Source organism: Schistocerca gregaria, chromosome 4 (genome assembly GCF_023897955.1).
Source record: "Schistocerca gregaria isolate iqSchGreg1 chromosome 4, iqSchGreg1.2, whole genome shotgun sequence".
NCBI classification, from domain to species: domain Eukaryota; kingdom Metazoa; phylum Arthropoda; class Insecta; order Orthoptera; family Acrididae; genus Schistocerca; species Schistocerca gregaria.
The window spans coordinates 565,083,416-565,110,893 of NC_064923.1; the positions used below are offsets into that span (position 1 = coordinate 565,083,416).

General features: G+C 40.0%; 1 protein-coding gene across 2 annotated transcripts in view; it reads right to left on the minus strand.

The window, feature by feature from the left end:
• Nucleotides 1–11,652: 11,652 nt before the first annotated feature.
• LOC126365797 (uncharacterized) overlaps nucleotides 11,653–27,478 on the minus strand; it is a 32,681-nt gene continuing 16,855 nt past the window's right edge. The window contains exons 2-4 of one of the 2 annotated variants that reach the window (XM_050008379.1): nucleotides 26,550–26,732; nucleotides 12,748–12,877; nucleotides 11,653–11,828 (exon numbers count right to left, since the gene is read on the minus strand). In XM_050008379.1, the coding sequence (XP_049864336.1) occupies nucleotides 12,771–12,877; nucleotides 26,550–26,732 (290 nt within the window). In that variant the 3' untranslated portion in view covers nucleotides 11,653–11,828; nucleotides 12,748–12,770. The remainder of the gene's footprint in view (nucleotides 11,829–12,747; nucleotides 12,878–26,549; nucleotides 26,733–27,478) is intronic. The other variant, XM_050008380.1, reaches the window with a different exon arrangement.

The window sequence follows — 27,478 nt, forward strand, 5'->3', positions numbered from 1 at the left end:
TCACATATTTTGATATTCGCAAACACACTCAGCGTAATCTATAGGGTACACCTCGTTGATCTCGAATCATGAAATTTGGATGTAAACAACGTTTCACAGTAGAGGTAAAAGAAAAAAATCCGAAAAATTTAATTAGTAATTATATCACGTGAAAAACATTTTTTTGTCATTTCTTACATCTGTGAGTCTGTTCGTCAGTCTGCTAAGACTCCTTTTTTCTCTTGGAGGGGTAGACATATCAAGCTGAAATTTATGTCGCATACTAAGGTCTGTGGTCCCTTAGTGGTGCAATGAATGTAATTCTGTAAATCAATGCAACCAAAAGATACTTCCACTTCTGCCACACATTTTTATACTGGCAAACCCTCTCATTAAAACCTATGGAGTACTTGTTGTTGACGTACAATCATGAAATTTGTCAAACAGTGAAAGTAAAGGGAAAACCCGAAATTATTAATTCGCAGTTACGTCATATGTGAAATAATGTTGTCATTTGTTATCCAACAGCGTCTGTTCATCCATCTATTGAGACGCCTTTTTTTTTTTTTTTTTTTTTTTTTTTTTTTTTTTTTTTTTTTTTTAGGAACAGATAGATGTATCAAGCTGAAATTTATGTTGCATACTAAGGTCTATGTTCCCTTGCTGGTGTAAGGAAGTTAAGCTTCTAAATCAATGCAAGCAAAAGATATAGCCTTATGTGTCACATCTTTTGATACTTTGAAACACACTCCATTAAACCTATAGGTTACTTCCAGTTGACGTGTCATATAATTTGGCGGGAAACAGGGTTTCACAGTATAAGTAAAGGAGAAAACCAGAAAATTGTTAACTTGTAATTATGTTACTCGAAAAAATATTTCTTGTATCATTTGTTATCCGATTTCTAAGTTGAAATTAAAAAGTTCTCTATAGTCTTCGAATCACCGGGCATGAAATGTTGCCAGTGTCACTGTGGATAAAAGGCAAAAATCGACGATGATCTCGATTCCCGAAATGGATGAACTGTCTATGTATATAATAAAATTTGTTCGGAACCCTCAGAGTGCGAAATTTACTCGCACATTGTCTATTTTATATAAGCTATAGCTCTAATGGCACTGCACAATAGTGCTACAAGAGATTAACGTTCAATACGATTCGCAGCGGCTCAATTTGCAGTCCCTCACGGACGCATTTAATGGTATGCGATAACCTGTTTGGACACTTACCTGTGACAATCATCTGTGCTGACAGCATGTCTAAGGAGTGGCGAGCTCTGAGGACGCAGCAAGACTGTCGCGTCTCTGCGCTGTCCGCGGCCTTATATAGCGGGCTGGACCAGTCTGCAGCCGGCTGGTCGATTCAGGAATACACAGAGGGAAAACTACACAGATCGATAACCGACCTAGCGAATCCCACGCAGCAGCAAACCGTGCGCTATACTTGTGTAATAACCACTTAACAGCGCTGGCTTGCGCTGAAAATGGCGTCAGTTTACGGCGCCTGCTTCGAGGTACCCAGCTCCTCAAGTGCGAGACGTATCAGCGGAGGGATGATATTTATGCTCTTACTGAACATATAGTTACGCTCTTACAAGGATGAACGCGTAACGAGTTGCGAGGTCACCGTTTCTGCATCTCCAACAACACGTGAACAGCACAGAGTGAAGAGGTACTGTGGACTGAAGGACAATAGCAGAAGCTCATTGCTTGACGATGGCGGGGGAAGGGGCAGCGCGACAGACAGGCACTGACATGAAAGTACTGCTGGTTTTTCCTAATTACTCTTTATTTTACGTATATCTAGTATAAAAACGGCTAAATAACAGCTTATGGAGATCCCAAAAACCAAAATTGAAACTCACTAGAGTGCTGAAATATCGAAAAAAGCTAAAACTAGACAAGCAGTTTGTGAAATAACTGTACGTGATGCAATTTTTTCACTATTTTTCCTGAAATCATCGTTGAAAACACTATAAAAATCGCTGTAATAAATTTCAAACAACTTTTTATGTCGTAGACCTGTGTCATTGATGCTGAAGGTGCTGAGGTAGTTGGTGACTGCTACAGATGGATGTCTTGACTTCAGTCTGTGTTGTTGGCGTTTAAGGAAATCTGCATCGACATGAACGGGAATGGGTGGGTTGCCATTACAGTTTTTTCAGCTTTGATTTCAGGGCTACCAGTCTTCTAGTTCGGGGAGGTTCGATATTACTCTTTAATGATAGTTACTAGAGAGCGGAGTTGTTTTAATAGTTCCAGTTGTGGTTCGCAATGCCTGCTTTAGCTGTGGGTCGACAAGGTTGGTTCTGAACAGTAATTCTGAAGTAGGAAATGTCGTCCGGGAGTGAACCATTCACGAAATTTGAAGCTTTACTTGGATCCTGCGGCACGGTTTCGTTACTGCATTTCAATAACACCTTCCGACAAATGATATCATCAACTAACAGTGGCATGTCAATTCATTATGCTAATAAACTTCACCTAACCGATTATCAGTGAATACTAATAATGAAAAGGTGCATCTTCGGTAAGCAGAGGACTAGTTATGAACGAACTAACCAACGAGAAGGATCCAGTGTGCAACTGTGGGCTGTTTTGTAAAGCATCCCACACCGTATCACTTACAGGAATAACGTAACATAGTTGCACATTAAAAAAATTAGACTCTGCAGTAGTATACGTAGCGTGAATCTTCGCTTTTAAGATCACTATGTTCTTTTTCTCTCCACATACAGAGAAAGCATTTTGCCTGAGCAGGTATAAATTACGTTTTCCTGTCCTTTAACATTTTGCAGTGATATTTCACGAGTTCAGCCACTGGCCAGTTTGGGCGCGATTTATCGTATACTTCAGACCTTGACACTGCGTCCACCTCTGACGTCACGCCGTATTTCACTGCGAAAACCCAGACCTACAGTGCGTGGCTTGCATGTACTGCGCGTGAAGAGCACCTTAACAATTAGTTGGCTAATTTACGCATATTGCGCCTCTTCGCTCTCGTTTTCAGCTTGTTGCTGCCGGCCGCGGTGGCCGAGCGGTTCTAGGCGCTTCAGTTCGGAACCGCGCGACTGCTAAGGTCGCAGGTTCGAATCCTACATCGGGCATGGATGTGTGTGGTTAGTTAGGTTTAAGTAGTTCTAAGTTTTAGGGGACTGATGACCTCCGAAGTTAAGTCCCATAGTGCTCAGAGTCATTTGAACCATTTTTCAGATTGTTTGCTGAACCAACTTCTTTTGCTTATGGCATTTCTGACAGAGAATAACCTTTAAAACCTTTAAAACCTTATTGTTACCCTTGGCATATATAGTCTCTACTTGACAGTTACTATTTTCTTCGCGTAAGTAATTCAAATAACTTCTTGCAATTGCTATGTGGGTCATGTTTCCAAAAGCTTGTAGTGAGTCTATTAAATGTGTCTTTGTTCGTTTTCATGCTCATCCGTAATTTCTGTCCGTTGAGAGAATACTGTAGCTGTACGAGCTGCAGTCAATAAAGCACCCATTTTAATCGTTCACCTGACTTCATCGTGCTGTTGCATATCGATAGTCGCTGAGAGGTATCTGGTTAAATATACTCCAGTAGTTGCAAGAATAAAGAAGTTAGGCATGTGAGAGATGGAGAAATCATCAGCACTGGTAAAATTTCAGTCTCTCTTTATTGATTGTTGTGGTATACGGGCATCTTTCGTAGTAAAGTGCATGATTCTTTATCACTGGTGTTTGTGCAACACATGGAGTGATAAATAAAAGAATTGCTACCTATAATTAGTCCTTCTAACATTCGTTATCCAAGTCATCGTCCGATCTTGTTCATTATCAGGAAACTGGATGCAGCTTGTTGTAAAACAAGTCGTAGTATTCCGACTACACATACTGTAGGGGAAGGTAGGCTAGGACTGGAACTGAAGACGAGAACAGGAATGATGTGACGTCACCATTTACGTGGAGATTTCAAACCATTTACGTCCCCTCTCCCTGCCCTTTGGAGTAGGGGAGACCGGGCCAATATCCACATGTTAAGAGACTTTTCGTTTTGCTTTGGAATCTGTCACCCCCTCATGGAACCGTGTCTGGCCCAGGAACGTTAGACGTATACCTGTACCACAAAAATCGAAAAATATTAAATACCATAGAAACTATATAAATATTTTTCGAGTATGCAACCTGTCATTATTGACCCGAGTACCTGGATAAAACTCTTTGTGGGCAACAGTATGAAATACAGACAGAATAATACTCATATTCTAAGCAAATAACACATTTAATTATCTTAACATGTATCAAAATATATACACAAAAAGTGTTTCTAAAAGTTGTTCAAGTTAGAAAAAAATAAGTCGGCTTCAGCTTTATTGAAACCTATGAATCTATTTGGTACTTGTTGCTGATAGTTTTCTGAAGCTTACAAGGATTTTTTTTTAGCCAGAAGTCCTAGTCTTCTCGAGCTATTTCGGTAATTTTAATGAAACTGTGCTTATGGCCTAGTTTTTCAGCAAGGTCATGGGCAATTCACCACAACTCATTCAGGGAAAAGACATAGAATAATTGTGCCAATGAAGTCACATTGTTTACCAATTCTTGTTCTACTTCAGCAATAAAAATAAATCTTCTCCTCAAGATCTTGTGTGAATTTGATTTTAGTAGGTCACAAAGTGTAATTCTTGGTATTTTCAATTCCTCCTGTACGCTATTCAGTTATCTCTCACACTTCATTAAACTTAATACCAATTTCAGGGTTACTTCAGTCCATTTAGCGCCCACCGATATTCTTTTTCTTGTCCACGCCATGTAAAATTGGATATAAGCCCTTACTTAAGCGTAAACAACTTTTTATGACGTTTAGAGCATGGGGAAATATCGACAGCCTGTCGACATTGGCCCATATTCGTTTGTCAACATTACCTCACTCAAACTTCATGGCTCAGATTTTAATGGCTTTGCTAATGCCCGGAAAGATACAAAACCTAGACTAAAAGACGCAGCAATAAACATACTGTCTACCTCCCTTATAGTTAGTACCTTTAAAAATTGTTGACGTTCTTGCCAATGTTTGATGGTGAACGAAATGTAGCATCAAAATTCACTAAAAATTAATTTCTAACGCCACAAGAAGACTGTCATTTACAAGAACTCGTTGCCTCTGCATTCTGCTCCTGGCATCATCTGCTATTCTACAGCAGATTCTCTTACTCACTACAGCACTACTCAACTGAGATTGTGTCAGTATTAACTGATATGCCGGTATTCTCCCAGTCTCCCTACATTATTTATGCCGAGTATAAGATTTTTCTTAGTAAAAAATTTCTGTAACATAATTCTAATTATCGTTTCATAAAACAAAACATATAAAGTGCACATAACGTGTGTCATACCAGTAACTGTAATGAGTAACGATTTTCTTGGTGTTCTACTTTATATTTTGTTTAGGTATTAACAAAATCGATACCGTCAACAGCGTCAACCGATTAAGTTACAGATCTCTGAAGAAAGCTACAATCAAGAAATAATGCTTTTAAACTGGTTCACTTATTTCGAACGGTATTTTTGTTACGAAGTTAGCATTTTTAGCAACTTTTAGTCTGCTGCTAAGATGTGTGAATAAATATTTTGCTGTGCAGGGAATGACAAGGCGATGACAAAGTTAATGTGTGTATCATACATGTGATGTTAATTATCCGAAGACACAGAATTTAAAGGAGCTATACTGACTTAAACGTACTCCAGTGACCAATTTTTTTATCGGTTGTCGACAGAATTAGTTTTTCTGAAAACATTCGCTACATCAGGGCAATGAACAACATTTTCCTTTTGAATATTGTATCGTAAGACATATATTTAAAAAACAATCTTTTGCTTCAGAGGCTAAGACAGTCTTAAGTAAACATGGCAACCGGTTTCTATTAAGCAAAGACTCGAAAATTTTACTGTAGTCGTGGATAATTTAGTTTTTCATTCGTGCAAATAACTGATTTTCATGTGCGAAAAGTAATAATTGATGTTTTAAAACGTATATATGATGCTTTTTGTCTTCGTTTGTTCCCTTCAGTTTGTGTATTTTATTATGGAAATTTGATTACCAACAACATAGATTATAAATTCTATCTTGAATTATTTATAAATGCTGTTTCTAGCACTGCCAGTCCATTAGTGCTGGGACTAATACTTTCGTAATCTCACATTCACCGCTTGTGAAAAAGGCCACTACGTGCCATCTTACGGGATGTTCTTTCTTCGATAGTATATATATGAGCGAGGTTTCTATGGCTGTCGCCGCCTCTCGCATTCCAATCTCCACCTTTCACGGCCATCTCAGTCTCTTTCATTAAGACCTCTCGCCGCCATTGGTTCGTTGACGTCGTCTTTCCAACATCTTGCAGCTCTACCGCGCTTTCTTCTTTGATGTGGAGTCCATTTACATACATGTTTTGGCCATCTTGTATCTGATATACGCTGTAAGTGACCATACCAGAGTAGGATTGTGCTTTCGACATTCATAACCTCTCTGATCCTATCATTTCTAATATGATCAAGCCTGGAATATCCATAACTCCGTCTCCAGAAATCTATCTCGACAGCCATCAGGCGATCTTTCTGCCTCTTAGTTAGTTCCCACAACTCTGCACCATAAGTTGTGATAATTTCAATAATTGTGTGGTAAATGGTATGATTTGTTCTGCGCGTTATGTTTTTGTTCCAGAGAATACCATTTAGTTTTTTTATGGCTCGCTTTCCCTGGCCAATTTTATTGTTTATATCATCCGTACTTCTACAATTGGACGACAGTGTCACTCCCAGGTACTTAAAGTTATGACACTCTTTAACAGCATCAGCGCCGAATTGCAAGTCGTTAACAGCATTTTCTCCCACTTTCAGATTGTTTTAGATACGTTTACCACAAGACCCCATTTTTCATATTCTTCTTTTAATTTGCTGGGCATGTAATTTGCATCCTCCTCATCTCCAGCTACTTACACTCGGTCGTCAGCAAAAAATAAAGAGAACAAGATCTCATCGTCTATGGGGATACCCATTCCTCCGCATTTCCTTATCCAGGATCTTAGTGCCTCCTCTAGGTAGATTTTGAAGAGTGTAGGGGCGAGTGTACATCCCTGGCTTGGTCCCTTTGCCACCTCAAACTCTTGAGATAGTTGATTTCTCACTTTTACCATTGCCGTGCAGCCTTGGTAGAAGAGTCTTGACAGCTTTCACACAGCGTGTCACCGAGCTATATGAAAGCTGTCAGACTCCTTTACCAAGGCTGCATGGCAGTGATAATAGAGATAGTAATAGAGATATTCTCATGTATAATAGTCCTTCTTATGGGCCACTCAAGTATTGTCAAGAAGAGTAAAATATCATCAACATACCACGATCCTGCTTCCTCGCTCCTAATGCTGCTTGTGAGGCAACAGCGACCCATTACAGCTGATGCTAATTCCTAGACCTAGATATCTAGAGTGCACAGTCCAACATGGTTCTTCAGCTTTTTTCATGGTCGTGGTGATCCGCTGTGTCGAAATGCTCCACAGGAAACAGGGCTTTAAGTGAGGAGTTGGTTTGAGAAACCACATCGATGTAGCCCAGATGGAGTATTAAATTTTAAACTTGTGTTTATTCTTATATCAGACCTATACGAGCACAGCAGCACTTCAAGTCAACGGTAAAAGCTCACTGAATAACTTTATCGAATGTTTACTATTAACCGCAATTCATAGTCCTATGAAAAGGTGTAAGTGCGACAGCCCACGAACAAGGTGTATCGCAAACACCAAAGCACATCTGAAACCGAAAACTTACTGTCCACCACTTGTGCTACCGCCGAAAACCGTTCGTGGCAAAACTCCCCATGTGCTGCTCTCTGCTCCTATTTTTAGAGGGTACCTTATCCCACACAGTGGCCTGTCGTTCTAGCGCTGAAAAAACTACATACCGTGTTTACAATTGATTGCTATATTTTATACAGTAAACTGGGTATTCAAAATAAGCACCTCAGCGTTCTGATCATTTTGGTACTTTCTACTATGTGTGAGAAATAAACAGCATTTTTGTGGAGACCTATATTATTTTCAATCGACATGGACCTCAATCAAATGGCTACCAAAGACCGTGAATTATATTGGGTAGCAACTGATTAGTCGGTCTACCCGATGGGACTCCCTGGCCACATATTTTTTCCCCGTTTCTGATTTATCTTACTAACTGAGTACCCGACGTTGCACAGTTATGTATTTATTCCGTTCTTCTGTTCGTCCGTCTGCTCCTTCTCCATTTGTCCGTCCTCCCCGATACCTGAGATGTCAGTGCAACGGACTGTCATGCCAATGGGCCCGTGTTCGCTGGGTAGGAGTTTTCTCCGCTCAAGGACTGGGATGTTATGTTGTCTTCATCATCATCACCTCATCCCTATCGACGCTCAGGTCACCGAAGTGGCGTCAACTCAAAAGACTTGCGCCAGGCGGCCGGTCTACCCGACGGGACGCCCTGGCCACACATTTTTTTCCCTTTATCCATCTCCTCCTCCCCCGCTCTCTTTCGGTCACCTTCTGCCATTCTTTCTGTCCATAGACTCCTCTCCCCTCTCCATCAATTTGCTTCTCCCCCCTATGTCGATCTGCTACTACCCCTCTCTGTCTCCTCCTCTCTCCAAAACGAGCCAAGTGGTGCAGTGGTTTTCACACTGGACTCTCGCATTCTGAAGGACGACGTTTCAAACCCGCGTCCAGCCATCCTGATTTATTCTTCCCGTGATTTTCCTGTCACTTCAAGCAAGTGCCGGGATGGTTCCTTTGAAAGGCACCGCCGATTTACTTCCCCATCCTTCCCTAATCCTAGCTTGTGCTCCGTCTCTAATGACCTCGTTGTCGACGGGACGTTAAACACCAACCTCCTCCTCCTCCCTCCTCCTCCTCTCTCTCTAAGTTATGACGCCCATCCCAATAGCAGGCTGGCAGTTCTTACCACAAAAGTATTTATTTCCAGACGGTAAATAATATGTGAACCAGGTTTGGTTGAAATCGATGCAGGGGCCTAGGAGGAGGTTTTTAGCCACGGCTTTGCAGAGTACGCACATGTCCCATATATTTCACACATTTTTCTTACATATTTCATCTGTATCTATAGCGAATTTCACCCTGCAATTTCGTTTTAATGCAACTCAGTCTCTACGTCATATCTCCTGAACAATATGGCGTGTAATGACACAATTTTGCAGCTACATACAGTGGTGTATTTGGATACTGTCTGCGAAATGTGTTCCGAATACAGTAAATATCAAAGGCTTGATGCGTATTTTTTTACGTATCTCAGTGTTTATGACGTCATATATCCTGAAATATGTTTCGTACAATTATGTAATTTTCTTCTTATATTCGACGGCATATGTGAATGCTGTCTGCGAAATTTATTGCTAATTGAGTTAGTACTAAAGAAGTAATAAGTTTAAAAGTCATGTTTGATGCGGCAGTTTCTTACCCACCTTAGTGTTTATGACGTCATGTTTCCTGAACTATGTATGTACATGTGAACACTGTCTGCAAAATCTATCGCGAATGCAGTTAGCAATAAAGAAGTAATAAATTAAAACATCTTGCTCGATGGCTCAATCTTACTGCATGAGCAGCGAAAACCTAGTAAGCAATAAACTTTCTTCCTGTCATCATTTTGTTGGGGTTGTTACCAAGAAAAAATGTAGTAAAAGTTTGAAATTATTTATAAAGTTTGTCGCAAGTTACTAAGTGCTCTCATTCTCAAATACTGGATGAATATATTCTAGGTATTCGCGCTACTTTTTCGCACCTACCATCACCCTTTTGATAAGTAGGTGGTTCTTACACCAACTAATATTTTTTTCCAGAGAGTATGTGATATGTTTACAAAGTCTGGTTGAAATCGTTGCACTGTTTTAGGAGGAAACGTGAAACATACATATATATGTATATACAAAGACACGTACAAATATCCACTTTTATAATATGTGTGGATTTATCTTACTGATACCTAGTTAGAGTGGAAAGCACCTTTAGTTTATTTAGACGTACTAATGCACTACAGAAATTATAAAGCAAAATGTGTATGTATTCTAGTTTCGTTGGCAATGATCATATCACCCCCGAAAACGGCTGATTTGATACTGACACTAATATTATTCGTTATCGATTATTTTGATATGTCACCCCATTGTATATCCCGTTCACTCCAAGTACAACGCATAGAACGTTCATGTAATCGCGTGAAATGTCCGAAGTGATTCTTTGGGATGTAAATTGCTCGTCAGACTGGCATGAATTTTTGCATTTTGTCAGTTTGGGTTGTTTGCTATTGATAACAACTAATCTAGTCATTCTTGACGTTTCTTTCCGGCAAAGAATTATCCGAGTTTTGCACTCCAATACAATCTCGGAAGACATTCAAAAGTCGTTAATTTTATCTGTGAGTCTTATTCTGGAAAAGATCCTGAGCACCTGATTTAGATATGTTGCTCCACGTCCTCTACTTAACACTGCGTGGTTGAAATTGAGTGCTATAATGCACATCTGTTTTTGTACACCAAAAATGAAATCAATCTCGGAAATTTTTGGATATATATGGTATATATGGTATATGCACCCCACGCACAATGGGGCATTGGCTGTCTTACCAAACAGATATCATATACGTACCACGCTTCGTTGCAATTGTTCGAGGCGTTTCAAAGCTTTTCGACTAATGGCGTGAAACTGCAACAGAGTTGATGAAATTGTTTCGGAAGATCAGCCGAGTAGCAGCATTGTCTTGAAGCAATTTTGCTACTTGTCAACTTCAAATCAATTTTGCTACTTGTCAACTTCGAAGCAATTTTGCTACTTGTCAACTTCAGGTTAACTAAAATTCCCATCTCTACGTTGCTCTAGCACAGGGATCTGTCATGTATAAATATTGCCATGGTCATTTACAGGCTAACCAAGTGCTGTGCTGCGGTGGAACAAGTCACAATTTCTCCTGAAGAAAACTGCAGCTAAAACTCGAAGATGTCTTATCTCCTAGCGTTTGCGCGTCTCGCAGGATAACTTGATAACGTTCTCCTCTATCACTTATTTACAGACAACTCGACACACATTATTTGGAACAGCGTTTCTCTGCTACATCTGAAATGTTTTCTTATCACTTATTCTTTTCCAGACAAGTCTTAGCTTCCCTGCGTGATGTATTTGGCAGCTAGCACTGCTATGCACAATACTTTACCTCTACAGTATGGCACCTCCCTTTATCCTATCCTCCAATTGTGTAAATAGATGGTTGTGTCGCCTCTATTGTGTCTTGGATACATTTAGTTTGGGGGAGATACATGAATAGACCGGTTATTCACTTAAATGCATTAGGTTAATCAGTTCAGTATACACTACTTATACTGCGTTTCCTATATACTTTGTTGCAACCTTGACTGAGGTAAAATATGGACCACGAACACTAGAACGTACACTTTCAGTTGTCCAACCACGTTGAAGATTGTATTTTTAGGATAATGTGTTCGACGAAAGGTCAAGTCATTCGAATCAGCCCCAACATCGCTTGTAGTGTAAGCAATAAAGGATGTCGTTGCTTTCGGACTTGATGTATCGTTTGCAGGCAGAGCACCCCAATGTGTCTACTATTTTACGAAATTTAGAAACAGGAATAAATAGAGAAAACAGAAGTTATTGAGTATTGATATCGTTTATTAAATAAATTGTTAATAAATACAACGATGGTGATGCTGAAGTGTGGTTCCAGTATTACCGCTGGTCTGGAGTTCGATTAACGTTTGTTGGTTTCTTGGTAGAGGCCGCGCTACTTAGAGCTATACAGTCTTCTTTCATCGTGAACTGGAAATCTGAAAGATATACGAAAGATGTTCCATCAAACAATGAAAATAATTAAATTTATTACATTTTAGTATTTGAAAACACAGAAAAATATAAAATCTCTAACTAATCGCCAAATCTCTAATTCATAATCGTGGTGAAGAAGTTCCTACGACCAACATCTTATCAAGTAAAGGGTCGTATACATACTGATGAGAGGAAAGAAGAGTAGGAATGATAGATTAATGATGGTTGTTTTGAGACATTTTATACAAAATTTCAAACATAACAGACCCTGTGTCTCATTTATCATAACCAATGAGATCCTACATTTAAAATACTCATTGTTTTATTTCTCTGTACTCCAAGATCTACTTATTTTCTGCTCTAATTGTTTGGTGAATTACTTAAGAAAGCAGTCTTTGTCTTTCGAAAACAACGTATGTTGTGTAATTGAGACTAGATGGCAAACATGTTTATCTGTTATACAAACGTGCACTTTTCCGCAGCGTAATTATTTTCGTACAATCTAGATTAGAAGTTGTGAGCTCAGTTTCCAATACAATAGTATTACAACGAAACAAGTTTTATTGCATATCTCAATAAAGATTTAGCAGCCAAATCAGTGAATAAGCCTAATGTCTACATACAATAATTGTAATAACACAAGAAACTCAGTTAACAAAATCTCGAAAGAAACAGTTATCGTAGAATGGAAAGTCTGTCAAGTTTGAAGCATTTCCAGAACTTCTAAATCAATAAGTCTCTGTTCTCCGTGGCCTGTTCTACGCTCCTACTACACCAGCACCGTAACCAACATGACCGCAAAGTAACTGCTTTGAATTCACAGATTCATTTTCTGCGCTCATTTTCCCCTTCCATCTCGATGAAACTAAGATTAAATTGACAATGCAGTACTAAATGTCAACTATAAGTAAAAATACGTACTTGGCAGGTTGACTAAAAGTATTTCATAACGCATTGACAGAGTCGTTCGGTGGAATCTTGTTGGGGGATGGTTTCGGACGTTCACTGTTGACCAGGGCTGGGCAGTTTTTGTCAAGAGTTATTCGAAAATCTGAAACATTTAAATAACAACTGCATTATTCGGAAACAGCGTATTTCACCGTCGCGAAATGTTAGTTTACTCATACATACATGGCAGCATTGTTTTACAGAATCATTAATTGCTTACTGCCACCTGGTCAGTCTAGTTTGTACATGTAGTTCTCTTCTGTCATCTATCTTCCCTGTTTTCCTGCATCGACTCTAAAATTCCAATCCTCAACTGTTATAGGAATTACTCAAAATAAGTTTTACACCACCCTCGTGAAATATTGGTTGAGAATATTTGGGCAGAAAAACTACTTTGGTCACAGGAAATCGCCACTTTTGAAATTGAGGTACAATGGAAGTTCTTTTGAATGTAGCAGGTTGGACCATAAATCAGCCGAATAATCGAAAATCCATATAATGCGGGAATTCAGAAAAAATAGAATGACACATAACATAACATTTTACATAAATGTTGACCAGATATTTAAAAAAAAAGAGTGACTCTCGTACACTGAAATAACCAGCTACGTATCTGTTGAGCCAGATTTGTATATCGTTTGCGTGTAGAACGATCTCGGCCGACATATGTCCAGCTGCGATGTGGCGTCTGTTTGCGTCGTAATGTCTTGTCAAATTCGTGAGATAATCCGTCATCACCAACGTCATTGTTAGCAGACTAACAAAAGGCGATAATATCAACACCAGAAACCATTGTCATTTCGCAGCGAGTCATTTACGTTGATAACGCCTCTGTCTGAGTATCTCGAGATCTTTGTAAATGTCTGAACACCAAGTTCATCAGCAATGTCTTTCAACGATTGAAGCCATTAATTCCAAAACAGCACAAATGAATAGTTTTACACTATACGAGTTGTGGGTATTTGGTATCAGTGTATTCATTGACGGAATCCGTTCCTCTGACAAATGATCAAAATAGGTGTAAAGTGACGACATATAAAATCATTTGAGTACCATAAGAACTATATGACTGTGAGTAATACTGCAAGTGGACCGGTCACCAAGACATTTCTGTTCCAACAGAAACAGATTCTTAATCATTGGTTCTTTGATTGTGCTTATGAAGATGACATACAAATAAAACCCCTAAGGCAAAGGACACTGGGAAGTATATAGCATCCGTTGATACTCATTATCCCGATATTTTGAAGAACTGGTGCAGAAACACAGAACGAAACTTATGAAACATGCTGACTCAGATAGTCAAGTCTGGGCACAGATTAAAAGTGACACTGTATTATTCACAGTATCATAAACACGTTAGAGTCAAAATAAGTACTGTTTATATCTTGCCAACTTAATTCGGACTCCCTTATTGTGGAGTTGCACAACATGAAATATAATGATTTCCCAACCAGCAAAAAAAAAAAAAAAAAAAAAAAAAAAAAAAAAAAAAAAAAAGATTTCTTACAGTTCTGCACACTTAAGCCGTCGGATTTCACTGATATGAATCAAAGTTATATATATATAGTTAACTGGACATAAAATACCAACATAACAATCAAAATGTGTTAGAGCTATGCAAAACCAACTGGTTTCCTCAAAAGTAAGGTTGGTGGACTTGTGGTGTTCTTGTTCTGGAAGCCATGGCTTTAATTCACCGTTACTCTATGCAGTGCAGCTACCTTTTTGTACATGTACACTACCAGTTTCCTTCTCTCTGATGTCATTGTTCACTTGTAACAATCGTAGGGTATGCAGTACTATACAGCTCTGTTTCAACGTAGTAACTGACTTGCATATGAAGGCTGTCTGAATATAAATCTAATGGTTCTCGTCGTCGATTGTTGCAGCTATAGAGTTAGAATACTGTAGAGTTATTATACTAAAAACCATACAGATGAACTGGGGATCCCAATTAATGAGGGTCTGATAAACGAGATCCCACTCTAAAGTTAAACCTGCATCTGTATGACTACTGTGAAACTGGCACTCAAGTGCCTGGCAGAGAGTTCATCGAACTGTGTGTGTGTGTGTGTGTGTGTGTGTGTGTGTGTGTATGTGTGTGTGTGTGTGTGTGTGTGTGTGTGTGTGTGTGTGTGTGTGTGTGTGTGTACTGAGAGACTGAGTAACATGGAAAGTGATAAAGATTTTGTAAATGCAATGAAATAAGAAGATCTCTCATTCAGTGTAAACGCCTCTCGAATTATCACTCCAGAACAGAGAGAAGGAGTAGATGTTAAAGTAAAAGAGGAGGTTTTTGACGATATTTCTGTATTATTTACGGACAGTGGTGTAGAATCTGCTTCAAGTATGTCAGTTAATGTCACTAGTAGGGGTAATGCAAATCCTGAAAGTGATATTAAGCATGAAATCAGTAACAACTAATTGTGTGATGACATTGTTGGTATTGTTACTGAATCAAATGTGTCAAATGTGGATACCAAATATGGTATACTACCGGTGGAAAAAGGTAAATAGGAAACAGTAGTGAAGAAAATAGATTCTCTAAGTATGCAAGAAATGTTTGCAGCATTAATGGGTTCTATAGAAGATGGAAACAAACAGCATACTAATTTGGCTGAAACAATTAGCCAGAACATTAGTAAACTTGATGAATAACTCGCTAAGTGCATTACTTTTCTAAAAGTAATGTGGAAAAATTATTTGAAATCGTTAGAAAGTAAAGTGGAAGGCAAAATTTCTCAAGTTGAGAATAATTGCCAACAATTCATTTATACTGTAAAAAGTGAAGTAACAGATGCTTTGAAAAAAGCTGCTATTGGAAACAAAGAAAGGTTAGATTTGATAAAAGAAAGTGTGCAGAAAGTAGAGATTAAAATAGCGGCGGTAGAGTCTATATGTGTAAATGATCACAAATTGTTAGACAGTAAAATCAGTTCTGAATATACCAAATGTATGAATGAAGTAAAATGTGTGTGACTGAGTGGGTGTGTCTGAAGAAAATGTTCTTCAGCTAACTATCCAGGTAGAAGAGGTTGAATCTAAGTAGGATGATCATGAAAGTAGATCATGCCAAGCTGAAACTAACCTCAGAGACGGAAATAACAGTAGTGGGTGTGGTTTTGTAGTAGAATCTTCTGAAATATCATGCGTCACTAACAGGCAATTTTTATGTTTTGATCCAACAGGAAATGGACATCCAAAAGAATTTTGGAATGACTTTGAAGGTTTTCTACCTAGTTTGTGGTCAGACAGACAAAAATAGGGTTTATTACGTCTAAATTCTTTGGAGAGGCTAGAACTTGGAGGGTTACCGCTACTGAACTATGCGATACTCAAGATAAATTTAAACAGGCGTTTTCTAAAGAATATTGGGACAAGCAAAAACAAATGGAGTTGCTAAGTAGCTTCTGGGCTGGGGAAAAGCTTAGCCACAGAAAGGAAAGCGTAAGAACTTTCGTGTTGAAGTGAATGACAAATTTATCATATTTAAACAATAAAGTTGAGCAATAACAAATTGTTATGAGCCCAGAAGGTAAACTGCCCGTGAAATGGCGAAACAAAGTTATTGCAGCTCTGAGGGATGACATTCATAAATTCATTAGTTATTTGGAGAGAGTGCAGAAGTTGCTGCATGAGGAGGAGCATGTGAATCGTAATGTCAAACCACCAAATAATGCAGAACCACAGCAGAATGTAAACTTTAACAGAATATGCGTTTACCGTGGATATAGCAGGAGCAGAGGGGCCGGGAGGTGGTACTATCCAACAAATGATAGGCGAAATAGGGGGGAGCAGGTGCACAATTATCGATCGTATTCTCCGGTGCTAGAGGATGATGTTGCGCCAAGGCGACAGCAAATGGGGATAAAGGTAAGAAACAGTACAGAATCCCAGAATCCGTCAAACTAAATGCTGTCTGTAAAAGGGCTAGCGTTTACAAGATGCGAAGTAGTAATTTGAACCCGCTAGCAAAACCCTTTGTATCGTACATGTTAGCACTAAACAGACAGGGGTTATAAATAGGGAGCAGAAGAAGGTAGTAACAACAGACAACACAAGCTACATAAAACTCTGTACATTTAAATGAGGTTTATGGTATTTTTTGAACAGGCATAAACAAAATAAGCACTGTATTGCAAAACAAATGGGTGATATAGCAGCGGAAAATGTAACAGAACCTGATTGCCAGAAAGTCTTTAGCAACCAAGTTGAAGTTGAGTCATGTTCTGAGGAAGGAGAAAGAACAGGAGCTGCAGAACTATGGGAGATTAGTGATGTCAGTGTAGAAGGAATACTAGCGTCTATAAATGACGACATTTGTGAGGCTATAAAAGAGAAGCAGGAAAACGGTGACCAAAATGGGGTTCAGTCAGTTAATTGTCGAAAAAAGGAAAAGAGAGAGAAAAGGGAGAATGGCGAAACACTGAAAAAATATTTTCGTTGTTATTAGTGGAGAGAATAGTTAGCTTGGGGGAGAAAAGGGACGAGGGTAATTCTTCAAAAAATTGAAACAGGAAAGGTTTCGGCAGAGAGAATCTTGTGAACGATTTGTTGGAGGAGATTTCTGACACTAGCAATGAAAGGAAGGTGTTGAGTCAGCCAGCAATTTGTCTACAAGTGTGTAACGAAGAAGTACGGTGTTTAGCAGATACTGGAAGAGATTTATGTGCTGTGAGTAAAAGTTGAATACAATCGTTGTCAAATAGAAATGAACTTGTAATAATGCCAGTAATGGGGAAGCAGATAACTGTAGATACAGGAAAAGTTAAAAAAAACCTGTTAAACACGAAGGTATATTGCCAGTAAAAATAAATGTACTCCATAACTTCCTTATAACCCCTGATCTACGTATAAAAATGCTAACTGTCGTAGACTTCTTTAACCAGTACAAAGGGAGATTCATTTTTAATGAAAATGTAGTAATTTTTGAAATAAATGGGAAAGATATGATGGTACCATTTTTTCGAAAAAATAATTTCACCAAAGAAGATGTAGCCAGTATACCAATTAGGTATTGTAGAAAGATGGAAGATTTAGAGGGCTACGATAGGTATGGGGATGGTGTGGGGTTGAACCCTGAGGAATGAAGGTGGTACAAGAAAAAATAGCTAAGGCTCTACCAGCGACTTTCCAAACTGGAGAACTGGACTAGCGAAACAAGGGAAAAGTCAAAAAAGATTACTGCACAAAGGCGAAAACGTTTACACTTGAATATATGTGTCGGTTTAGGATTACTTAAAACGACAGCCAAATGCGTATAGATTAGTATACTGGAAATCAGGGAAATCATTGGGCTTAAAAAATGTTATTGATTTGAAAAGATACATTAGTCCAGAGTTGATGTGAGCGAAGCTTGGAGGTCTCAGAGAGCGTTGCAACCTGTACAATGCTAAGAGTTTGACAAACACCAGCTGCTTGAGCTATTGACAATGTAATTTCAGTTTCTTTCCGTATTAAAGGTTTTCAGAAATTACTGCAACCAGTCGCCTTTTATGTAGATGCATTTTATTTAACCATGACCGGTTTCGAGCTGCCTAGCAACTCATCATCAGATGGTATATACATTTAGTGCTTTTTTGTACCCATTGTGTGGGTGGTTGAGTATCTGTGGAGATAAATCTTTCTTTTAGGACGTATTTTTGAAACCATTGTTGTTCTTGTTTTTCACAATTTCACAAGTTAAAACTTTCTCTAGATGTATATTACTTTTATGAGGCACTGTTGGAAACATATATCTTGTTTTTCGTAATCATCGCTGAACACACTTAGCCACAGATACGAATACAGGATTTACAAAACAAGAACAACAATGGTTTCAAAAATACGTCCTAAAAGAGATATATATACCTGCAGAAAGATTTATCTCCACAGATACTCAACCACCCACACAATGGGTACAAAAAAGCACTAAATGTATATACCATCTGACGATGAGTTGCTAGGCAGCTTGAAACCGGTCATGGTTAAATAAAATGCATCTACATAAAAGGCGACTGGTTGCAGTAATTTCTGAAAACCTTTTCACACCACAGTCGCAGTGTTCCACATCCACAATGGATAAAAGTCTTTCCGTATTGTCAATCTTCCTCTTCTGTCATTCTGAGCTGAATCTATCACCTCCCATTTTCTTCTCTACCAGTGAAGGTAAAGTGTTTGAGAGCCTCAGAGGGCGTTATGGTGTCTCATGACGAAATAAGTTTCATGGTGAGAGAAATGGGGGTCAAATTTCAATGGAGTGAAGTGACAACATAAATATGTTGAGGTAGGAATGTAAGTAAGGTACGAAGGTAATGACATAAAGGGAAAGTAGAAAAAGGGCGCATTATCCTGCTGAGAGCTGACAGTAAAGATTGACTTTAGTAATATGATAAGTTATTCCATGCTATGTGGAAATGTATGAAGCATTAATGTATCAGTTAAAATAATGGCAGATAGGAAGGAATATCCTGTTGAAATATGTTAAAATAAATTAGAGGCTGAGTGAAATGTAGGGAAATGAAAGTAACAGGATGTGACAAGTGCAGTTAGTAAAGGAGATTTTGATGATGAACACTAAAGTGTAGTGGTCAGGAAAAGGCATGTTGTAATGATGAAAACGGCTATACAGTAGCACATAGTTAAAGGAAGTTCAACAAATATGATGAAAAATATACTGGGTAAAATTGAAGAACATTTATTATCAAAGGAACATGAATGAATGTGAAAATTATATATGTTGTAAACAAAAAAATTGATTTCTGTTTAATAGTGTTCAAAAATATGAAGAAGAAGTGGTGCAAAGAAACACTGCATAAAAGTGGTATCAATGGATTATAAAATGCTTGTAAATAATTGCTTTGTGTGAAATGTGTTTTTCACATTTAAATGTTCTGAAGCTGAGTTAAAGTAAATAAAAAGTTTAAGTTTTGCTTTCAATAGCAACTAGTTTTTAAATAAAACTCGTTAATTCTTCTAAAGGAAACGAAATGGTGAAAAAAATGTCTAGTAGATTCGATCTCGCTGACTAAAGTAAAATAAAGAAGTAACACTCAGTTAATTTACTTTCATTTGAAGTCAAGTTAAACACAATATAAAATTTGTAAATAATTTCTTGGAATAATAAGTAATTGTGTATTAGGATGTGTGTAAAAAAAGTAGTCCTAGACGGAAATATGGTTTCAGGGACAACATTGCATGTAAACTCTGGAAGGAAAGATAGGTGGAGAATGGAGGAATGTCACAAACACTACAGTGCAAAGGTGCCACAGTCAAAAACCAGGGACATATATATGACAAACAGACTACAGTGATGTTCTGGTGCTAAGATAGGATAAAATACCATAACTGAAATACGAATCACAGAGCCTCCAAATAAAAAAAAGTGAACAACTAGTTAATTTCAAAATACTTTCATGAAACACGAATTTAAAAATGTTGAAAAATTTATTATAATATTGAAAATTTGTTTTGAAAATTTGCATCAGTTTTGCCAAGTAAGATATGATTTTTCATAAAGAAATTAAAAGATTAGGCTAGGTTAGTTATGGACTGCCAAGTCCGGAGTAGCAAATTTGTAATTTTAGTTTCTAAGGATGGGAATTATTTGAAAGATGTAAAATTTGAAGCCAAGACCAATTATTTGTATAATTCTAAAGTTTTTGGAAAAAAACTTTATAATCATAGGGGGTGTGAGGGCCTGTGTATAGGGAGAATGACTCATGCACGCACAGTCGCAGATGGTCCGAAGGGACCTCAGTCGAGCACATACTTCTAATTTTCATTCACCAGAGTCCAGTAGCGCACACAGACATTCAAAAACAGGCCACATGAACGTCTTTGTGGAATGTTCTATTTATTTCTTGAAGGCTTTTTTGTTTTATTTATGTTTGTACAGTTTTTATATGCTTTTAATAATGTGAATGATGCGTCAATGTGGTCTAAAGTAAATATGCTCATCGTTGTTCTGCTGATGAACGCTGGACGAACTAGTGTGAGAAAGTTTTAAGACAGTGTGAATGCAGACGACTGGGAATTTTGTATCATAATATATTAAGTAGGTTTATTTTAAAAAGAAAGCTAATTCTGCTTCAAATTAAAATAATTAATACGTAAAGTATAAACAAACTATCAGAATGTTAAATAGTTATTTTGGGAAAAAGTACATATGGAAAGAGTGTTATTTGTTGATTGGTAATACATGAAAAGCGCGGACTAACCCGGGAGAACAATGTTTTTCTATTGGCCTTAAAGAAAACTGACCAGTCAGAATAAAGTATTCTTCGCGCGTCTTTTCTCTTGGAGATACAGAATGCTTACAGCAGTCTAAGTAGTTGGATCCCATCCTTTCAATGGTACGGTCGTGTGTAGTATAAACTCCGAAAGAAGTTCTAATTTGCCGGTTTTAGTTGTGATACGTGTTCCAAAAGTGTTTTAAAGTGAAGGCGTATTTATTCCTGTGTGTCTTTCAGAAAGTATGAATTTTTAAGTAATTTTGTGTACGAGAAAAAACAGTAATTTCTCGTGGCATATTGAGCAGATTGGTGACTAAAAACTTGAGTGGATTAAACACTGATAAACTAAATAGTATGACGAGCATTTTCATTTAAAAATAATCTGTGCTTAGTAGCTGTTCAGATTTCGAGCAATACATTACCATAAACTTGCTAACGTGAATGAAAGGTTTTGTGCATGACAGTGTTAAGATTATCACGGGTTTGGCAGTGAACATGTACATTATCAAGGTTCAAAATATACCGAACTTTTGCCGGTATTTACACCTTTCATTCAAAATTAAGACCTTTCCGCGATTCTTCGAATAGTTTCGTTGCATGCAGTCTGGGGAGAGTTGCAGTGAGGTAGGTTTCTGCTCGTCTTTCCTACCGGCGATGTGTTGCATCGAGTTCACAGGTAGGCGGAGGTAATGGAAGGAACGAACCGCGCCGCCACACAGTCGTGAACGGGACGGTGTATACAATGAGAGCACCGCCCACTCCGCCAACGTGAATCGGGGAGTCATTCCAAGCTTAGACCGAGCACACCTTGTCACATTTCGGCGACAAGGGGTTTCTGCAGGAAAAGATGTCAGCCAAAGCTGTACATCACAGCGACGTCATTCCAACAGTCAGTTGCTATTGTGAGAGAGAAAACATTGAAGATCTGCCACGTAATGGTCGCCCGCGGTCAGTAACACCAGCTCATGGCCGCTACCTACTGATCGAGTGCAGCAAAAGTGCACGATGCCTTCTTGGAGGCAACAGGGGTGGCTGAATCGATCCAGACATTACTCATCCGTCTCCCCATCATCAATTTTGTCTCTAAACGTTCATCGCGGACAACAACAAAGTCCCGTCAGTGCTGTGCTTTCTCTGCAGTGAGAAATTCAATAATGGCACGTTGCTTGTAACGTACATCATTTTGAAACTGTCCTGCAGCTACGCTATGTGTTGGAAGTAACGGAAACTTGGCACGCTGAGTCAGGAGACTTCAAATAATACATACGTAACATTTTGCATACGTAGCATTGCTTTCGGCTGGGATAAAAAATGCCATGCATTACTTGCTGGGCTACCCTCCTAATATCCATGTACCTCCCCATAACTACAAGGAATCGTATAAATTCCCGCTTTTTCCAGCGGCTGGCGAGTATCCTTGACCAATTTTAAGTGATCTTGTATCTTCCGGGTGTGTTTCTAGATTATCGCGATGTTCCGTTTTTTCAAGACTTTTGCTGTGCGGTGAGTAACGTCCTTAATGAAAGGCGCATGTGCATCACTACCACTTCTGTGCGGTGGTTTTGATTCTCTTTTTACCTCAGCGGACGGATAGCCACTCTTGAGTAATGCACTGGTCAGAGACTTTAATTCTGCATCAAGCAGGTCTGTTTCGCAAATGTTCCTTACACTATTCGGCAACGTTTTTATGATGCTTCGCTACTGTTGTGCGTGGTGGTTCAATTCCAGTTGTAGGTAGCGGTCTGTGTGCATGGGTTTTCGGTAAACCGTGTGGTCTAAGTTACCATTGTCTTTCTTGGAAACTAGCACATCAAGAAAGTGTTATCTTCCACCTGTCTGCATCTCCATGATAAACTGAATCTTTGGATTGATCCCGTTGAGATGTTTGCAAAAACAACCTAATTCCTACTATACCTCTATGAACGTATCATCCACGTACCGGAACCAAATTTGTTGGCAATTTTCAATGCCTGTTCTATGAATTTTTCCATAAAGAAGATGTACGTGGTTGCTACGAAAAAGAACGGTCAAAAAGCGACTAGAAGAGCACAAGGGCAATTGCAGAAGAGGGGAGATTGACAGATCATCTGTACCGAACCGAACATTACGACGGGAACTGCATGTAATGGGCATTTAATCAGGTGTCTCGCAAAAAAGCCATTGCTCTAAGAGGCAAAGAAAGTCGCACAGCTTGTATGTATCAAACAACACAGAAACTGGACAGTAACTGATTTAAAGCGTGTGGTGAGATCCGACGACCATTTGCTCTTTTCAAATGAGGCCCAACGATGAGTTTAACCCGAAGTGAGAGGAAGGTCTAGTTCAGGCTACACGTCGATCGCCATTTAGTAAGATAGTTCGTGACGAACTGTGCAGCTCTACACTGGTCGTTCTCTACCACTTCTACTTAGCTGTCGACGAACGGTTCCAGAATGATGAGCAGTACTCAAGAATCGGTCATACTTTTGCACACTTCCGTTTCTATTAGTACCCTTGTTTGCATGTATTGTATGTTAATCGGGGACCTAGAAACGACGGAGAGGCTCTGTCCCCGCCGCAGCCGCAGTGGTCCACAACCCCACGACGACTACCCCAGTCCACTTGACCCCTCCACCGCCCCACACCGAACCCAGGGTTATTGTGCGGTTCGGCCTCCGGAGGACCCCCCCTCCCCCTCTCCCCCAGGGAACGTCTCACACCAGATGAATGTAACCTCTATGTTTGCGTGGTAGAGTAATGGTGGTGTACGCGTACGTGGAGAACTTGTTTGCGCAGCAATCGCCGACATAGTGTAACTGAGGCGGAATAAGGGAAACCAGCCCGCATTCGCCGAGGCAGATGGAAAACCGCCTAAAAATCATCCACAGACTGGCCGGCTCACCGGACCTCGACACAAATCCGCTGGGTGGATTCGTGCCGAGGACCAGGCACTCCTTCCCGTCCGGAAAGCCGTGCGTTAGACCGCACGGCCAACCGGGCGGACATTAGTACCCTTACTGGTCATGTTTTATGTTAATAACCTGACATCAATGGCAACACCAAAATTTTTGCAAATGGTGCATTTTTCTGTAATGAAAACAGCTGCACATGCATAAAGTCGTATCTTGTTAATATGATGCAGCAGTGCCGTTCTTGTTCAGAAATTCCTTCGCACATGCATGCGTGTTCGAAGGAACATTGTCCCGTAATTCTAACAACACAGGCACTGCTACATCATCTCTATACACCGACACCGGGGAAGCGATGTCAAGTAAAATGTCCCCCTGTACGGGAAAATACATAATGAATGGCGAGCGCAAGTTGTAGACACATGGTTAACGACAGATTTTTGGGTCTGGTTGTGGAGCGTACTCGGATATCCTAATGGTAAGGCGACATCTCGCAATAAGCGGGATATCTGGGTTCAAGTCCCGTCCAGCACAAATTTTCACTGTCGAAGTTCCATTATATAGCTGTAGGCTGATCATAATCGCAACTGAAAATACATTTCATATCTTGTTAAGACATGTAAGGCGTGAAAAGATTACCCATACGCTTTACATATTCAGAAATGTTATACGCTACTGGCCATTAAAATTGCTACACCACGAAGATGGCGTGCCACAGACGCGAAATTTAACCGACAGGAAGAAGATACTGTGATATGATTAGCTTTTCAGAGCATGCAAACAAGGTAAGCGCCGGTGGCGACACCTACAACGTGCTGACATGACCAAAGTTTCCAACCGATTTCTCATACACAAAAAGCAGTTGACTGGCGTTGCCTGGTGAAACGTTGTTGTGATGCCTCGTGTAAGGAGGAGAAATGCGTACCATCACGTTTCCGACTTTGATAGAGGTCGGATTGTAGCCTATCGAGATTGCAGTTCATCGTATCGTGACATTGCTCCTCGCGTTGGTCGAGATCCAATGACTGATAGCAGAATATGGAATCGGTGGGCTCAGGAGGGTAACAAGGAGCGCTGTGCTGGATCTCAACGGCCTCGTATCATTAGCAATCGAGATGACAGGCATCTTATCCGCATGGCTGTAACGGATCGTGCAGCCACGTCTCGATCCCTGAGTCAACAGAAGGGGACGTTTGCAAGACAACAACCATCTGCACAAACAGTTCGACGACGTTTGCAGCAGCATGGACTATCAACTCGGAGACCATGGCTGCGGTTACCCTTGACGCTGCATCACAGACAGGAGCGCCTGCGATAGTGTACTCAACGACGAACCTGGGTGCACGAATGGCAAAACGTCATTTTTTCCGGATGAATCCAGGTTCTGTTTACAGCATCATGATGGTCGCATCCCTGTTTGGCGACAGCTCGGTGAACGCACATTGGAAGCGTGTATTCGTCATCGCCATACTGGCGTATCACCCAGCGTGATGGTATGGGGTGCCATTGGTTACACGTCTCGGTCACCTCTTGTTCGCACTGACGGCACTTTGAACAGTGGACGTTACATTTCAGATGTGTTACGACCCGTGGCTCTACCTTTCATTCTATGACTGCTGCCCTGGCCAGCACATTATCCAGATCTCTCAGCAACTGAAAACGTCTGGTCAATGGTGGCCGAGCAACTGACTCGTCACAACGCCAGTCACTACTCTAGGTGAACTGTGGTATCGTGTTGAAGCTGCATGGGCGCTATACCTGTACACGCCATCCAAGCTCTGTTTGACTCAATGCCCAGGCGTATCAATGCCATTATTACGGCCAGAGGTGGTTGTTCTGGGTACTGGTTTCTCAGGATCTATGCATCCAAATTGCGTGAAAATGTAATCATATGCCAGTTCTAGTATAATATATTTGTCCAGTGAGTACCCGTTTATAATCTGCATTTATTCTTGGTGTAGCAATTTTAATGGGCAGAAGTATAACTTAAATTTCCTACAATAGCATCCTGTTCATTTCCTCTCAAGGACTAATAGTCTGCATGTAGCGATTGAGAGAATATGAAAATCTTGTGCGTAGTATTTGAAGCCGTTCCAGGTAGCATAAAACAAATTGGTAGGGGCGGCTGAATCACCATGTGTACAAAGAATGACAACAGTAATGGTCACATCTTCGTTTAACGTCTAGGAGACCATCACAGAAATGTCATAAACACTGAACCAGCAGACATTTGTGGATAGACATCGAAGATACTTGTGAAAGTCTACTGACAAAGTTCTGAGAACCAGTATTCTGTGATAAATCTAGGAATATACTGCATCACCCGGGGTATTGCTCCCAAAGCGATCACGAGGACAAGATTAATTTGAGTTGAACAGCAATTCTTTTCACCCTCTATTCGCGAATGGAACTTGAGGAAACCCTAACACATAGTACACTGGTAACCTCTGCCACACACTTAACAGTGGTTAGCAGAGTATTGACGAAAATGATGATGTAGTATTGCATTCCCCCAATAATATCTGCTATCGGATTTCCGGTCAGTTATGATAATAACAAGGGGTGCCTAACGCTGCAAAAGAATAACAGTCCATGTTGTGAACAAAGGACAGAGAAGACATAACGCCTCGCTCTCGACTTGTGGGTTGTACGTGGAAGGTGCAGCACTCACTGGTGCGGTTGATGCAGTTGAACCTCTTAAGGTGGCAGTAGGTGAGGAAGGCGCTGGTGGTGTTGAGCTCGGAGTCCCTGCCACAAACGGGGGACCCGGCGCCGGAACACGGCTGGCAGGAGGCTCCAGCTGTCTGCGACGGTGGCGCTGGCAGTGGAGACGCCGAGGGCAGCGTCCAGATACCTGAGACAGAAGGAGGCGTCACTCTCTGCACTGCAGTCTCAGTGAGCTGCCCGCAGTTACTGGTGGTCCAGCTTTAACAACTACAGCGTTCTTCAAACTACAGTACACATTTATTACATCGTTTTACCTGCAGTTTGGCCTGCATATGTACATTGCGCATATATTGCATGTTCTCCTCTTCTCACTCTCTCTGCCCATCTTCTCCTCCCTCCCTCCCGCTCTGTTTATCTCTGTCTGTCCATCTCATCCTCCCCCTCGCACTGTTCACCTCCTTCTCCCCACTCTCTCTGTTTGGTCATGCCCATCTGCACTTATACCCTCTGGACTGAATAGTGATACTACCTGCATAACACATTAGTTATGCTGGACAGCCTAGATCTCAGGTGTTACCAAATCTTGTAAACCCCACTCCCATCCCTGCGGTAGACAATTGATTCTTACATGTATAGTACTTGTTTCCAGAGAGCAAGTAGTTAGTGTACCAAATTTGGTTAAAATCGATGATTTAGGAGGAGATGTGGAACATATATAAACTACAGTAAAATGCAACGATTGGTAGAAGCGGACCTAGGGAAAGAGCACTTTGGTCCAGGAAAAATACAGGACTAAGACGTAATACTGACACTTTGGTTTATCTTAGAAGATGGATTGAGGGAACGCAAAATCGCATTCATAGTGTGTGACGAAAAGGGTTTTAAAGTTACAAAATTGTTAAGGCTTTCGTGGCCACTTTTTGGCAAACCGCC